Source organism: Artemia franciscana, chromosome 12 (genome assembly GCF_032884065.1).
Source record: "Artemia franciscana chromosome 12, ASM3288406v1, whole genome shotgun sequence".
Lineage (NCBI taxonomy): Eukaryota > Metazoa > Arthropoda > Branchiopoda > Anostraca > Artemiidae > Artemia > Artemia franciscana.
In genome coordinates this window covers 26,776,005-26,791,269 of record NC_088874.1, presented here as the reverse complement: position 1 = coordinate 26,791,269, position 15,265 = coordinate 26,776,005, and the positions used below count along the sequence as shown (strand labels likewise).

The window sequence follows — 15,265 nt, the reverse complement described above, 5'->3', positions numbered from 1 at the left end:
TAACCGAGTCCAACTCAAAACGAGCAGAAATTAACATGAGTTGGACTCAAAACTCCTATGCCTCCCTAAGGCTAGAACATAATTTGCCCCTTACTGAAATTTTTTTTTTTAATGTTTTCACTTTGTAACTTTAATAAATCAAATATTATTAACATTTTAAGGAATAAAAATCAGCATATGGCTATTAAACTGACAATGAACATTCATTTGTATTTTTTTCAGTAAAGTGTAAATTATGTTCTGGTATGAAGAAACCTAAGAAGGGTTTAGGGGGGTAAAAATGTTTGAATTTTATAAAATGTAAAAATTTTGTAATGTCTTTGGTACTTTTAAGTAGTTGGGGTCTATATTTTGTGTATAGTTACATTCCTGAGCAGCATTGCAAATACGTTGAGACTTGCAGAAACGTGACTAAATGATAGTCAGAATCTATTTCATATTTTGGTGGCTTCAATTTTCTTGTTCGACCCATTTGTCCGTATTTGAAAATGTAATGTTTTGTTTCTAGATAATTGAACTTAGACTAACCATGTCTGTAGATTCTTAGGTGTCTTTGAAAAAAAAATGGTAGTAAAAGTAAAAAAAAATGATTACCCAACATTTAACGAATCAGAGATAACAACAAATACTGTTAATTTTTATTCGTCAGTTAAGTGGTTCAAAGAGAGTGATATGACCTTGAATATAAAACATGAAATCGCAACCTAAGATCAGAATTATCTTAATCTGTAAAAAATGAAATTTCAAAGATCTGCCATTTATGATAATTTGTTTCGCTCTTTCTAATGGCCTATGTTGGGATTTTTTGTGATCCTCTAAGGCTTTGCTGAACTAAATTCATTTTTATCACTAATCAATCACTTTTCCTGATAGTGAATTGTCCTACGGGCGAAATAAGCTTATTCTGTTTATTTTTCATTGCCATTAATGGCCAAAATCATTAAGTTAATACAATTTTATTCACTGGACTATGAAGATTTCCAAAAGAAACGATAAAATCTCTGATAATTTTTTACTTGGAATTATTTTTCGAGGAATCTGACGATTTCGCTCTCGGTGCACGGAATTTCTATCCTTGTAATGGATTGAGGTATATTTGCTTTTTATAATTTTTTCCATATTATTCAGAGTGCTGATTTAAAAGGTTAATCTGTTCTTAATCTAAATTCCGAAGGTTTATTTTCTGTGCACATAATTAAGTTTCTGAGCTGTCCTCTGTAATTACTATTGCCTATGTGATAAGATTCACAAAACCTTGGCTGAATGATTGATAAGATACCCTTTTAAAACCCTTTTAAACCATTAAACCCTTTTGATGGTTTAATTTCCTAGTCTATTCCATTCATTGGTATTCGAAAACCTATTGAGGGTGCCTATATTTAAAAACTACCTTTTTGTGTAATTTTATTATAAATGTAAAAAAAAAACAGAGACAAAAATGCAATCCTAGATTTTAAAATGACATTTCTTTGGTTACAAGTTGAAAAATCTTTGTTCCCCCTGTATTTTCATGAATCAGTACTCTTGATGGTAATATTTTGTTTCTAGGTCGTTGAAAATTGGACTAACCATTTCTGTAGATTATTGGATTTCCTTACGATTTGTTGAAGAGGATTCGGAAGAATATGATAGCATTCTCAAAAAAATTCACCAGAGGGCTGCACAGAGAATTTTAGATGGATGTTTAAAGAATGGTGGTCTTTATATAAAGCTTGGTCAAGGCCTTGTGTCCCTCAACCATATCTTACCAAAGGAGTATTTGAATACGTTGAAGGTAAAGACTTCATAATACAATGTAGGCTGTATTATCCAATAGGCTTAGTACATCATATAAACGTTTCTTATGGATATTGAATGTGACATCATATAGGCATTTTCTTATATGATTTCATGCATAGCATAAGTAAGATTTTGAGTTTTATAATGCACCAGTTATTTATATAATATAATGTCTGTCGGAAGGTCCAAAAAACCAAAAATTTGCATTTGCAGTTACTATAAATGATGATTCTTTGGAACCAACACCTGAACTATCAAACGTAATAAGATGTGAAAATTGACAATCTTGAAAATTAATTGCGAAAACACCAATATGGGCTGCTAAAGCAAAGGCAATTGCCAAATTGTCTGAAGCAAACATAATCCAAAATCGTGTCAAAAATGAAAATGAAGAGCAAAGACACACGTGGTTAGAAGAACAGTGGTGGTGTGTAAAAAATAAGAATGAAGAGCAAAGACACGCGTGGTTAGAAGACATGTGACACCGAGCATATGAGCAAGTCAAAAATGAAAATGAAGAATGAAGACACCCGCGGTTAGAAGACATGCGACACCGAACATGGAGCGAGTCAATGAAAATCAACCCGAACAGCAAGATTCAAAACGTGTCAAAATTGAAAATGATAGCGATGATGATTGGGTTTGGGATTTTGACATGGATAAGCTCAACAATCCTACCATACCTTTGTTAAAAAACACAAAGGTTTGGTGATATGTATTTCATAATGACGAAAGACACGCCGAGTTGAAACGAACCATGCAAATTGAAAATGACTGTAATGTTGATCGGGTTTTGGATGTTGACATGGATAAGGTCATTAGTGCCTATCCTACCTTGGAAAACCTGGACTAGATAATCGTTTGAAGAAAAAGAAGTTTTTATTCCACCACTTGAACAATTAAAAGAAAAAAAGTTTCGGCGATATGTCTTTCATAATGACAAAGGACAAGCCGAGGCAAAAATGAAGTTTTTATCCCACTACCTGAGTAATTTAAAGAAACAAAGGTGGTCATCAATGCCTACCATACCTCTGAAAATCCAGAACCTGGACTAGATAAATCGTTAGAAGAAAAAGAAGTTTTTCTCCCGACATCTGAACAATTAAAAGAAATAAATAAATAACTTTATTCCTCACGCCTCTCAATACAAATATTCTATACAACTGACACCTTTTTAAAAGAAAAATGTTATGGCAGGGCGAAGAGTGGATCGACTGCGGCACGATTTCCATTTAAAGTCGTCCTACGTTAAAAGTCTCGAGATATGGTATGTTTATGTTTAGGCTGTTGGAGAAGGCTTCTAGTGATTTCATCTTTTCTACTGGGAATGGTAGTTTGTTCCAGATCCTGATGACCCGGGGTATGAACGAATGATGGTAAGAACTAGATCTTGCAATCTTCACGGGCTCCAATTGCAGACTGTGCGATCTTGTGTTGCTTTGGGGAATTCTTTGAACAAGCTTGTCTTTTACTTCCCAAAATTCTCATGAACTATCTTGAACAGGGTTTTTAAGTCTAAGATCGTTCTTCTTGTCTCAAGTTTATGGAGAGTGAGCCTTCTTAGAGCTTTGTCATACGGAAGATTTCTGAATCCTTGAAGTCCTTTTACAAGGCGTTTTTGGACCCGTTCTATTCTGTCAATATCCTTTTTGAGATATGGCGACCAGATGACAGTGGCGTATTCAAGCTGTGGCCTGACGTAGCTTGTGTATGCTGATATCTTTGAGTGATTGTCAAGGTATTGTAGGGATTGACTGAGTAGCCAGAGAGTATTCGACGCTTTACGCACAACCAGGCCGATATGCTTTTCTGGTTTGAGGTCCAAGCTCAGAATTACACCTAGGTCCTTTTCACAGGTAGATTTTGTCAGGTCGATACCTTTCATTTTGTATGAGTACATCGGATTTTGGCGGCCAAGATGGACGACAGAGCATTTTGCTAAATTTGGTGAAAGTTGCCATTCTTCGAGCTTCTCTGTCAGGACATCCAAGTTGCTTTGGATTTGTGATGATGCACTAGCTTCTCCCAGGAGCTTTGTATCGTCTGCAAACAGGCCGAAGTCGGTTTGGGAAATGGCATTTATGCAAATGTCTATGTACATGACGAACAAGACTGGGCCGAGAACACTACCTTGTGGGACGCCACTGGTTGCATCTGTCCATGTGGATAGTGTGTCTGCAACCTTGACTGCTATTTTTCTATCATTCAGGTACGCTGAGAGCCAATTTTTTAGCTGTCCCTTGATTCCATAGATTTCTAGGCAGTGGATGAGTTTTCGCCTTAAGTAGATCGATTAGGATAATATCTATTGGAATCCCACGGTCAAGGGTAGACTGGATGTAGTCGTGTATCACTACTAGTTGGGAAACAGTAGAACGATTTTTACGGAAGCATTCGCCTTATCTAGGCTAGCGCTATGGACCACATCACTTCGATCTATTAGTGTTGGTAGTTTCTGTTGCTCACTTAGCTTGCGTTTGCACAGGTTGTAGAAATCGCTTTTTGTTCTTATTTTCTGGAATTGCTTTGTAGTTTCTGATAGCTTTTCTACATTTTGAGCTGAGTTTTTGAAGCTTGGCGAGTCTACTTATGCTTCCAGAGGCTTTGTAATCCCTGTATGACTTCTTCCGGTCCCTGATGAGCTTTCTTATGTGCTTGGGAAGGAATATCCTTTTGCCAATGTGTTTGTTGTTCCTGAATGGTGTCGTTTGAGTGATGGCTCGGTGAAGTATGCCATAGGAAACTTCCCAGGCTTCGGCGATTGGTAGGTTATACACAAGATTGTCCCAATCGGTATGCTCTAGTATTATTTTGAGTTTTGTTATGTCCGTTTTATGGAAGTTTAATTTAAAAGTGGGTCCATTATCCTGTGTACGAATTTTGAGTTGTTCAGCACGGACTTGGCAGTGGACAGCATTTTCGTGGTCGCTTGTAACGGGGTTAACGACTGTTTTTGTAACGAGCAGGTCTACGATGGGCGTGTTGAATACAACTTCCAAAGTGTTGGTTTGACGCGTGGGCTCAAGGACACTCTGCGCTAGGTTCAACTCGCTAGTGAGGTCAAGATAGTGTATTAGTTGACCTTTTGAGTTCTGGCTTCTCATCCTGAAGGAATGATTTTTCCAATCCATTTCAGGTATGTTTAGGTCTCCGCATATCACTACGGATTTAAATTTGTTACAGATCTTCTCCAGGTAGGCAGAAAATTCACAATCTGCTGTCAGTCCCTTTCTCGGCTTCTTATAAGTTGCTGTTGACCGGTACACGGCTACAATTGCCAGGCGAGAACCATCGTTAGAAGTTGGCATAACACAAGTTATGGCGTCTATTGTCTTATTAGAGAAACTACTGTGCTCGTATATGTGTAAGTTTTCCCTTGAAAGTATCGCAACTCCACTTCCCTGTGGTTTTGCCGTGTTATCCTTCCTAAAAACTTCATATTCTGGTATTCCAAATCTAGTCGATAGTATTTTTTCATGTAACCAAGTTTCAGAAATGCAGATTACATCGTATCGAGAGTTTTCGTAGAGGAATGCTTGAAGCTCGCCGAACTTTCCAACCATACTGTGTGCGTTAAAAATTAGTAAGTTTATCTCTTTTGGCTGTTCGGCTATTGTCTCACATTCGCATTACGCGGTTTGGGAGCAATGGCTCCCACCAGAAGACTGTACTGCTCTTTCGTCTTTGTTTCTCCTGAATTCCGCTCGTTTCTGAATCTGCATGCGTGTCAAATCAGGGTTAATGTATATGTTTTTTCGTATTTCATCATCGCTGGATGTCCTGAGTACTGGAGCTCCCTTCACTATTTGTTGGCGCTTTTTAAGGCTATCTGGGCTGTTGCGTTTTAGTTTGACCAGCAGTAGTTTCGGTTTTCCTCCAAGGGGAGCTTTACCGATACGAACTGTTTCCAGGATTTCGGTGTCGGTCAAGCGAGCTCCAAGGTCGTGGTCTTCACAAAGCTTAACTACTTTTTCGGCGTCCGTACACCCATCATTTTCTGGTAGCCCTGCAACAACAAAGTTGAAACGTTTCTCATCGCGTTGCTTCCTTTCTCTCTGCAAGAATTAGCATATTGATGGCCGGCTCCTGGATCAGAGCCCTGCTTTGACTTACTTGTCTATTTGTCCTTGGTGCCATTGTGGGACCTTGGTCTGCCACGGAATCTCGTAGTCTCAGGAGTAGTTTTGATACGTTCCTTTTCGAGCAGCTTGTACACTCGTACTTAAACAATTGTGAGTTGTTGTCAAGCTGCTTAATCGCTAGGGATAGATCTGCGTGCAATGATCTGCATCCAGCGTGCTCCCATTCTGAGCAGAAAAAGCACTGCAACGAGGAGCAATGTTCTGCCACTTTGTGACAGTACAAGCAGTCGGTTCGGTGACATGATTTTTATAATGACAAAAGACAAGCCGAGGCAAATGAAGAAGTTTTTTTCCCACCACCTGAACAATTAAAAGAAACAAAGGTTCGGTATTATGTCTTTCATAATGACATATATATATATATATATATATATATATATATATATATATATATATATATATATATATATATATATATATATATATATATAAAGTACAGGGAGCCCGGCGACTTTGCCGCCGGGTCCCAGCACTAAGCACGCGGCAGGCTACTACAAATGGATTCTCATTGTCGCTTGTCTTCTAAACACAGACAATTTGAGCTTTTTCTTGATGTCTTGACGTCCAAATGGACCTTAAGTTGGAAGTAGCCTTGACTTACTTGACTTACGCTCTTGCTCAGCAGGGTCGCCAGCGTAGATGGAACTGGTTGACAGCGCCGTCTGTCTTCTCCAAGTAGCCCTGTCCAGGGCTAAGAATGGGGCCTCATTTGGGTTGGTGTTGCGACTGAGCAGGCGGGGGATTATTACATCAGCCCATCTAGTGTGGCCCTTCCTCGATTCCAGGCATTTTCCGAGGGCTTGAAGTCCGAGATGATCCTTGCGGGGGTACTAAGCGGGAGTCGGATTAGGCTTCTGGCCTGTGTAGATCATTTTTTTAATGCGAGAATATCCCAAGATACCAATTTTCCGGTAACAATATGGAGCCATTCTCGAGAAAAAATACACAATTATTGCTAACTTATACAGATAAAAAAACACTTTAACACTTTTCAATTCTAAAATTACTTTAAAACTAAAATGTTTATCTTCAGTAGGTGGAACCATGAGTATGAAAACCTGATAAAGGAGGGATCTTAGTTTTGGACTAAGCATTTTAGATATGAGGCCTTGCATAAGCTCCTGAAATATGCATATGAATATATATTATGCTGAAAATTTTTTTTGCTAAAATACATTAAATATAAAATTTAGAAAAAAGACACTTTAAATTCTAAAACTTCTTTAAAACAGAATGCTTACCTTCAATAGGTGGAACCATGAGTAGGAAATTATGACAAAGGGGTGATCTTAGTTTTGGACTAATTATTTTAGATATGTGGCCTTGCATAAACTCCTACACTTCTTTTAGGGTAAACAAATTAGAATTGAAAATAGAACTCTTGGAATTAACCATTATGAAAACTTATTGATTTAAAATTAACGATGACTTTCAAGAAACAACAGGAAATGGTGATATTATTTTAAGTTTTAGTGTGCTAAAGATAATATTCTATTTAACATAACTTACGTCCGCTTGAAAAGTATCCAACGAGTTAAAAAAAAAAAAAAAAAAAAAAAATCAATTTTAAGCTTTTATCTTGCGCCTAACTGTATCGTTTGACTTCGAAAATCCTGACTAAAACAAAACTTTTGAGTAAGTGGTTGGAATGAAATCTACGCACTTCCAGACTCCATACACAAAGTAGTTAAAGAGTACGAAAAAGGAGTACGAAACTCATGATAAGGAGTTTTATAACGTCGATTTTTAATTACACTGGTGTTTAATAACACCAAGAAATTCGGCTCCTCCCTCCAAGAAAATTTCCTTGATCTACAGAAAAAATCCACCGTGGAATGTTGTTCTAACGTAAAAACGCCTTCCCCCCTTTCCAGAAAAATTCCAGAAGATAATCCCATTCTAGCTGAAAATTACAACCAGAAAATTTCTTGCAGATGATCTAGGAAGAAAAATTTTTCTTAGCGCGCTTCCATTTGAAAAAGGCTTTAGTTAATGTTTGTTTTTAAAAGCATGCTGGTAATCTCCTTCTGGGTGGAAAAATTTCCGATCGAAAAGGCAGCAAAAGGGTGTTTTCCAGCAAAGGTTTTTAGGGGGGAAGGGGTACAAAAGAAACTTTAAAAAACGCATCAAAAACGTGATATTGATATCTACTCCCTTACGATTTCTGGGAATACTTCTGGTCTAAGTTGTTATTATGAAAGCAAAGAATAACACTAAACTCCAAAATGAGCAGAATTTATTCCTTAGAGAAAGAGGACTGTCACTCCCTCATCCACACCTCTAACTCAAGGTCGCCGAAAGTTCGGAGTGTGCTCACTAGATCAGAAATTTAGAGTTCTAGTCCTTTGAGTAGGGACGGAATTTTCCGGGGAGGATCCGTGGATGGGTATTTTCCGCGGGTTTTTGGTGGAGGTTTTATTTTTGGAGTTTTTTTTCGTGCTGGTTCATAGTATGTTTACAAATCAAAATGTGTAATATATACTATTAATGTATTTAGAATATGTAATTATATTTATTATGTATTATTCTTGTTTGTTATACATATCGCAGAATGTAAATAATATGTTGTAAGCAGCCTATAGTATGTGCTATTGTATGGATTAGTATTAGATATTAGTATAGTATGTGACACATATAGTATGTACTACTGTATGTATTAGTATTAACAATTTTTAGAGTATGTTATACATATCAAAGTATATAAACGCAATGTTATACTTGTATTTTTAACATGCCAGAGTCGGAGGTTTCGACAGCATTTACTCGAGTTTAACTGTTAAGCGGTCATCAGTTAAGCGGTAATCACATGGATCACTCCCACCATGATCCATGCCCTAGTGAGTCGTAACAATTGTTGATTTTCCTGTTGGTCACAATTAAGGAGTTAATTTTGAAGGTCTACTTGCCTCCTTTGTATCTCAGGAATTCAAATTAATTAGTTGCAACCTCAGTTTTCATCTCATCTCTCCTCCGTTCATCTTTGGAGCAAGGCTGCCATCCCTTGGGATATTTTCCAAGCTATTTCAGTCCTGAGTCTGGGATCTTGGAAAAATATGCATATTAAATATAATCTCTTGAAGATACATAAAGTTCTTAAGTTATTTAATGCCCGGGATCTTTTGTCATTAAATTGTGTTTTTTTTTACTCACAGTGACAATTACGCTTTGGAATATGCATTACTTGTTGAATGATTTTTTTTCAGGTTTTACAAGACAAATGTTTGACAAGGAAGCCAGAAGAAATCAGTAAATTATTTTTAGAAGAGTTTGGAGCATTACCAAAGGAACTGTTCGAATCTTTTGATGAAGAACCTATTGCTGCGGCTAGTTTAGCTCAGGTGAAATCTTTTATCTGGAAATTTTTACAGTATTTATCAATATGGCACCTATACCCCTGTTATATTTTACTCTCGCTGAAAAGTTTTCTTTTTTCAACTGAAAGTTATATTAACTGAAAGTAACATAAATTATTCCGTCTGCCCCTTCCTCGATCCCTCGTTATTTAGTTTAAGGTCTTAATTCAAATTCTCATTCAAATTCAGTTGACCTTGTGTTTGACCTGTCTTTCATGAAAAATTATGATAAAAAGTCAAATTTCTGCGTGAAGTGTGAGGGGTTGAAGAGGGGAAAGCCCCCCTCATATACAGAATAATTTTTGTTCGTTCAAGTTTTAATGTTGCCTACTTTCAGTTGAAAAGAAATGTTTTTTTTTTTATTTCTAACTGTTTTCAGAACAGAATGCCAGGAAATCTCCCTCCCTTGCAAAAAAAAAACCCTAGAAAAACAACAAATTCTGTATATTTCCCAATAATAAATGCTATGTGTAGACAATGGCCTATTTGCATAACTTGTAGCCCTTTCCTCATGGCATGCTGGGGGTATGTCATTCCGAGAGGCATAGTTACGGGGCTTTTCAACTATTTTCAATCAATGTTTGTCTCAAAATTTCGATTAGATGGCTTGGGGAAAAAGGGGCATGGAAAGACTAGTTGCTCTTCACTTATTTTGGTCTGTCAAAAAGGAAAATTATAACTTTTAATGTCCGTTCGTATGAACCCTCTCCCGCTCTAATAGGACCATTGGTTTGATACGATCATTCGTGAAAAAAAACAAAACAAGAAAAACAAACAAGCAAACGAACACACATCAGTGATCTTTTCGTATGGCAAAAAATTCAGAATTTTACATTTTGTAAATAGGAGCTTGAAACCTCTACAGTACAATTTTCTGATATGCTGGATCTGATGTGGTACTTCTCATTAAGATCGCATGCCTCTTTGGGGTGTTCCCCCCTTTTTTGAAATTTGACATATTCTCCAGCTTGTAGTTTTTGATGAGTCACTTGAAACTTAGTGAATTGTGTATTTGAAATCAGCGTAAATCGCCAATTCTTTTGATGCACTAATTAGTATCGAAATTTCTTATTTTTAGAGTTTTTATGTAGGCTAGGTACAACGATACCTAGGGGAGGGGGTGGCAGACATAACTGCTGCGTGGGGATGGGAGGAAGCGAAAATGCGAAAAAGTGACTTTGTTAGGCTATAATTTCTCAGAAAGCGGCAATGCTCTTTAGAAACGCCTCTCCCCCAAGGCTGATATTGTTTATTTTGTGTTATAGAATATATTCTTAATCACTATTTATTTGATTTTTGTTTCATATTAGTCCAAAGGTTTTACTAACTTCTTTAATAAACCCCCTTAATTCTTAAGCCGTTCTTTAATTCTTTAATTCTTAATAAACCCCTTCTTTAATTCTTTGATAAACCCCCAAAGCTGATTGTCCTTACTTCAACCCAATCTGACAAGAGTGTGAGGGAGACGGAACAGTAGCCTTTGTATCAGGCTTTTGAACTTGTCTGGGTAACAAAATTTATTTTTTGAATACCTGACAGTGGTTGACCGCCGGTAACCTAACTTTTATTTCTACACTGTAGATGCCTTTAAAAATTAAAACGAATCTCTGTTTATCAGACTTGCTACTGATATTTGTTTTACAAACTGGTTAATGAACAAACTGTTTGCTAATGTAATGTTCGACGAACGAAACCCTTTTAAGTTTATTCTTAAACTTGTTCATTTTATTTATTGGTAATGCAGAAAGAATTGTTTAGTACACTTGAAAGTAAAGATCTCCCTTGAGTAAAGTAACGTCCTAGATTCAAGCTATAGCTTCATAGCTCTTGCTCTTTGTAATATTATATTTAAAAAAAATACGTTGTTTTCAACTGAAAGTAAGGAGCAACATTAAACGCCAAAAAAGCTTCGTACTTTAAAAAAGCTTCTTATTGTTTTAATTAAGCAACCCTTGTGTTTGGGACAAAATTCAAACTTTAGCGTAAAGAGCGAGATGTTAGGGAGGAGGCAACCCCTTTCATACACGAAATCATTTCTGTTCATTTTAAGTTTTAATGTTGCTCCTTGCTTTCAGTTGAAGAAACTTGTTTTTTCTTAATTTATTTCTGATGATTTTTTAAACAGTGCCGGGAAATCTGGCTCCACCTCAAAGGAAAAATTCCTCCTCCTCACGGAGAGATCCTCTAAACAATTCAAACCAGGAAAAAAAATTACTCCGGAAAATTGCCCTTAACATGTAATCCACACGTAAAATTGAGTTGGAAAAGACAAAGTAAGACAAACAAAAAGAATTTTGTATAGGAATTCTGACAAATTTAACCCGCATAAAATTTTTTCTGAAAATTTCACCCCCTTGAAACTTCCCCCCTCTTACAAAAATTCCCTTCTCGCACCACGAAAATATATGCAAGCTTTTCAATAACAAGTACTATCCATAAACAATGGCCAAATTTTATAACTTAAAGACCTTTCCCTAGGGTCTGTGGGGAGTCATGTTGTCTTCAAAGGCATAGTTTTTAGACCTTTCAACTATGCTGAGCAAAATGGCTATCTCAAAATTTTGACCGGCCGACTTTAGGTGGCAAAAGGAACATAGGAGAAAGGCTAGTCACCCTTCAATCTTTTTTGTCACTTAAAAAGGGCACTAGAACTTAAAATTTTCGTTCGAATGAGCCCTTTCCCGATGTTCTAGGACTACTGATCACCTCTGAGAAAAAGAAAAAAAATCCACATCTTTACAGATAGGAGCTTGATACCTCTGGAACCGGGTTCTCTGGTATGTTGAATCAGCGTATTATATGCTGAATAAGCTGAATCAGCTGGTGTGATTCTCGTTAAGATTCTTTGACTCTTAGGGGGCTGTTTCCCCTCTTTTTCGAAAATCAGGCAAATCTTCTCAGACTCCTAACGTTTGATGGGTAACGCTAAACCTAATGAGTACTATATATTTGGTATCAGTATAATAAGCTAATTCTCTTGATACGTTCATTGATATCAAAAATCCGTTGTTAGGAGTTTCGGTTACTATTTAGTCGTGTCACTCCTTACCTACAGTTCGTTACCACGAGCTATTTGATAGAACTCCCAGGCGGACTCCCAGGAAAACTTTCTCACTGAGACAATTACTGTTCAGGAGGAAAAATAGATGTTTTATAGATTAGCCTCTACTTACAATTACAGAAGATACCTTAGGTTGGTCTTGCTCCAGGGCCCGTGGATTATTTCTGTCGCCCCCACTTTGTCTCAAACTATGCAGGAACGGAAAGAAAGAGAACAGGATTAGTAATTTGTCTATTGGGGTTCTTTGTCTGGTAATGGTCTTGTTGGTCAGAGGGTTAAAAGCTTTATTTGCATTTTAATTATTTTTCGTTTCTTAGGTTTTCAAAGCCAAAACAAAAACCGGTGAAGACGTGGCTGTAAAAGTGCAGTACATCGACCTTCAAGATAGATTCAAAGGTGATATAGCGACGGTTGAACTGCTTTTGGACTTAATTGCGTTTATGCATCCAAAGTTTGGACTTAAGTGGGTTATACAGGTACTATTTGATCTCATCCATGAAACGCCTAGTTGAGGCAAAGATTACTATGAAGTAACAAAGAAATAAGCTGTTCGGATGTCATATTTATTAGATCTACTATTTAAACTATTTGAATTTTTGTTATAAAATATTTGATTGAGTCTTAACTATGCATGCTCCTAAAAAAAAATCAAGGCCAGTATTGCTAATGCTGCTACCTTTTTAATGACAATTATGAATAAATATACTAGTATAAATTGAATTTAAGGCAAAATTCTAGATGACGGGCTTTTTTCGTATTGGAAAATGCTTTATTGAGGTGAATGAAACCTTCAGGAATTAGTTCGTAGCAGAGTTTATAGTCCAAATGGTCCTTTAAAGTACAAAAGTCTTTCCATCGTATTTGCCCCGCTATTTAAGAAAAAGAAAAAAGAAAAGAAGATGCCGTATATGCAGAACATCGTGGTTGCAGTCTTGATTTTCAAGCCAATATATTTCCCTGGCAAAAATGAGGTATTTGTAACTTACGAACGGGTGATCAGATCTTAATGAAATTTGATATTTAGGAGATCTTGTGCTTTAAAGCTCTTATTTTAAATTCCGACCAGATCTTGTGACATTGGGGGGAGTTGGTGGGGGAAACCGGAATTCTAGGAAAACGTGAAAATTGGGGTATCTTTATCTTACGAGTAGGTGACGGGATCTTAATGAAACTTGGTATATAGAAGGATCATATGTCGCAGATGCTCCATTTTTGACTTGAATTGGATTCGGGGACATAGAGGGTGAAAGGGGGGAACAGAAATCTTGGAAAACGCTTAGGGTGGACAGATCGGGATGACACTTGAAGGGAAGAATAAGCATAAGCTCTAGATATGTGATTGACATAATTGGAACGGATCCGTTCTCTTTGGAGGAGCTGGGGGGTATTAATTTGGAAAAATTAGAACAATGAGGTATTTTTAACTTGAGAACGGGTGACCGGATCTGAATAAAATTTGATATTTAGAAGGAATTCATGTCTCAGAGCTCTTATTTCAAATCCCGATCAGACCTGTTGACTTTGGGGGGAGTTGGATTGGGAAATCGTAAATATTGGAAAACGCTTAGAGTGAAGGAATCGGGATGAAGCTTGGTGGGTAGAATAAGCAAATTTCGTAGATACGTGATTGACGTAACCGTACTGGATTCGCTATCTTTGAGAGAGTAAGGGAGGTTTTCAGTGCTTTGGCGAGTTTGGTGCTTCTGGACGTGCTAGGACGATGAAAATTGGTAGGCGTGTCAGGGAGCTGCACAAATTGACTTGATAAAGTCGTTTTCCCCGATTCGACCATCTGGGGGGCCGAAGGGAGAGGAAAAATTAGAATAATTAGGTATTTATAACTTACGAGTGGGTGATCGGCTCTTAATGAATTTTGATATTTAGAAGGACATCGTGACTCAGAGCTCTTATTTTAAATCCCGACCACAATTAAGCCTCTGATTTTCCTTTTAAATCAATCTAATGATTCTTAGAATTTTGCTAGAGCTCATACTATTTGAGTTTGGCTCTTGGCTCTTCCGGCCTAGTCACAAGTGCCATATGAGCTCTTAGCTCTTGTTTATATTTCGAAAGTTTTTCAGAATTAGAGGGAAAATGTATATGAATTGGGAAATCAATTTCAATTAATTCAGTGATGTGTTTCTTTTAAAAAATACATTTTTATTTTTAGGATTGGTTTTTAGCTTTAAGTGGCTTTCACGTCACCTGCATAGTTTTATGTGCTAAGTGGTTAAGTGCATCGCGCTATGTGCATCAGGATCATCGTCCTTAATCATTACAATCACTATAAGCAAAATTTTCAAAAGTTAATAGAATAGAGATAGAGACTCGCACTCTGATGATATGCTATTGCCATTGTAGCAAGATGGCTTGAGATGTTAAGACGGTGTGAAAGAATTTCTAGCAAATGTTTATTAATTTATTTCAAAATTTATCAGTTGCTCCTCCAAAGATTTAATGTTTTGCTGCAATGTTAACTTTTTACCTAACGTAACATAAGCTTACGTAACGTAAAATTCTATGTAGCGCTCGAGTCTGCTGGCTTTCGACTGTTTTAAGCATGAAATTTATTCGGTAAGGTTGTGCAGCGCAACCGTAAGTTATGCTAATGTGAAAGTTTCTATAAAAGCACCACTGAAAGTATTCACCAGTTTTAACCGTTTTTGGCTATTTTGACCTTTACATTACATTACCTTACATTACATTACTTTACATTTTGACATTACCGTATGATATTGACTCTGTTTCTTGGCTGTTACAACTTCCAAAAAATATTCTTCTGTGCTTCAAGTTTCTGGTGTGATATGTCTTTTTTTTAGTGGTTTGAATACCAATAGCTAAAAAACCAAAAACTGTAGGTGGTAGAAACAAAAACCTGACTGTATTCGTTAATTGAACATTGTTTAAAATACCTGTTTGGCGAAAGAAAC

The 15,265-nt window shown here is 36.8% G+C and overlaps 1 protein-coding gene across 3 annotated transcripts in view; it reads left to right on the top strand.

The window, feature by feature from the left end:
- LOC136033928 (uncharacterized aarF domain-containing protein kinase 5-like) overlaps positions 1–15,265 on the top strand; it is an 82,114-nt gene that overhangs the window by 24,659 nt on the left and 42,190 nt on the right. For all 3 annotated transcript variants that reach the window (XM_065714943.1, XM_065714942.1, XM_065714944.1), the window contains exons 4-6: positions 1,549–1,774; positions 9,125–9,259; positions 12,653–12,811. In XM_065714943.1, the coding sequence (XP_065571015.1) occupies positions 1,549–1,774; positions 9,125–9,259; positions 12,653–12,811 (520 nt within the window). The remainder of the gene's footprint in view (positions 1–1,548; positions 1,775–9,124; positions 9,260–12,652; positions 12,812–15,265) is intronic.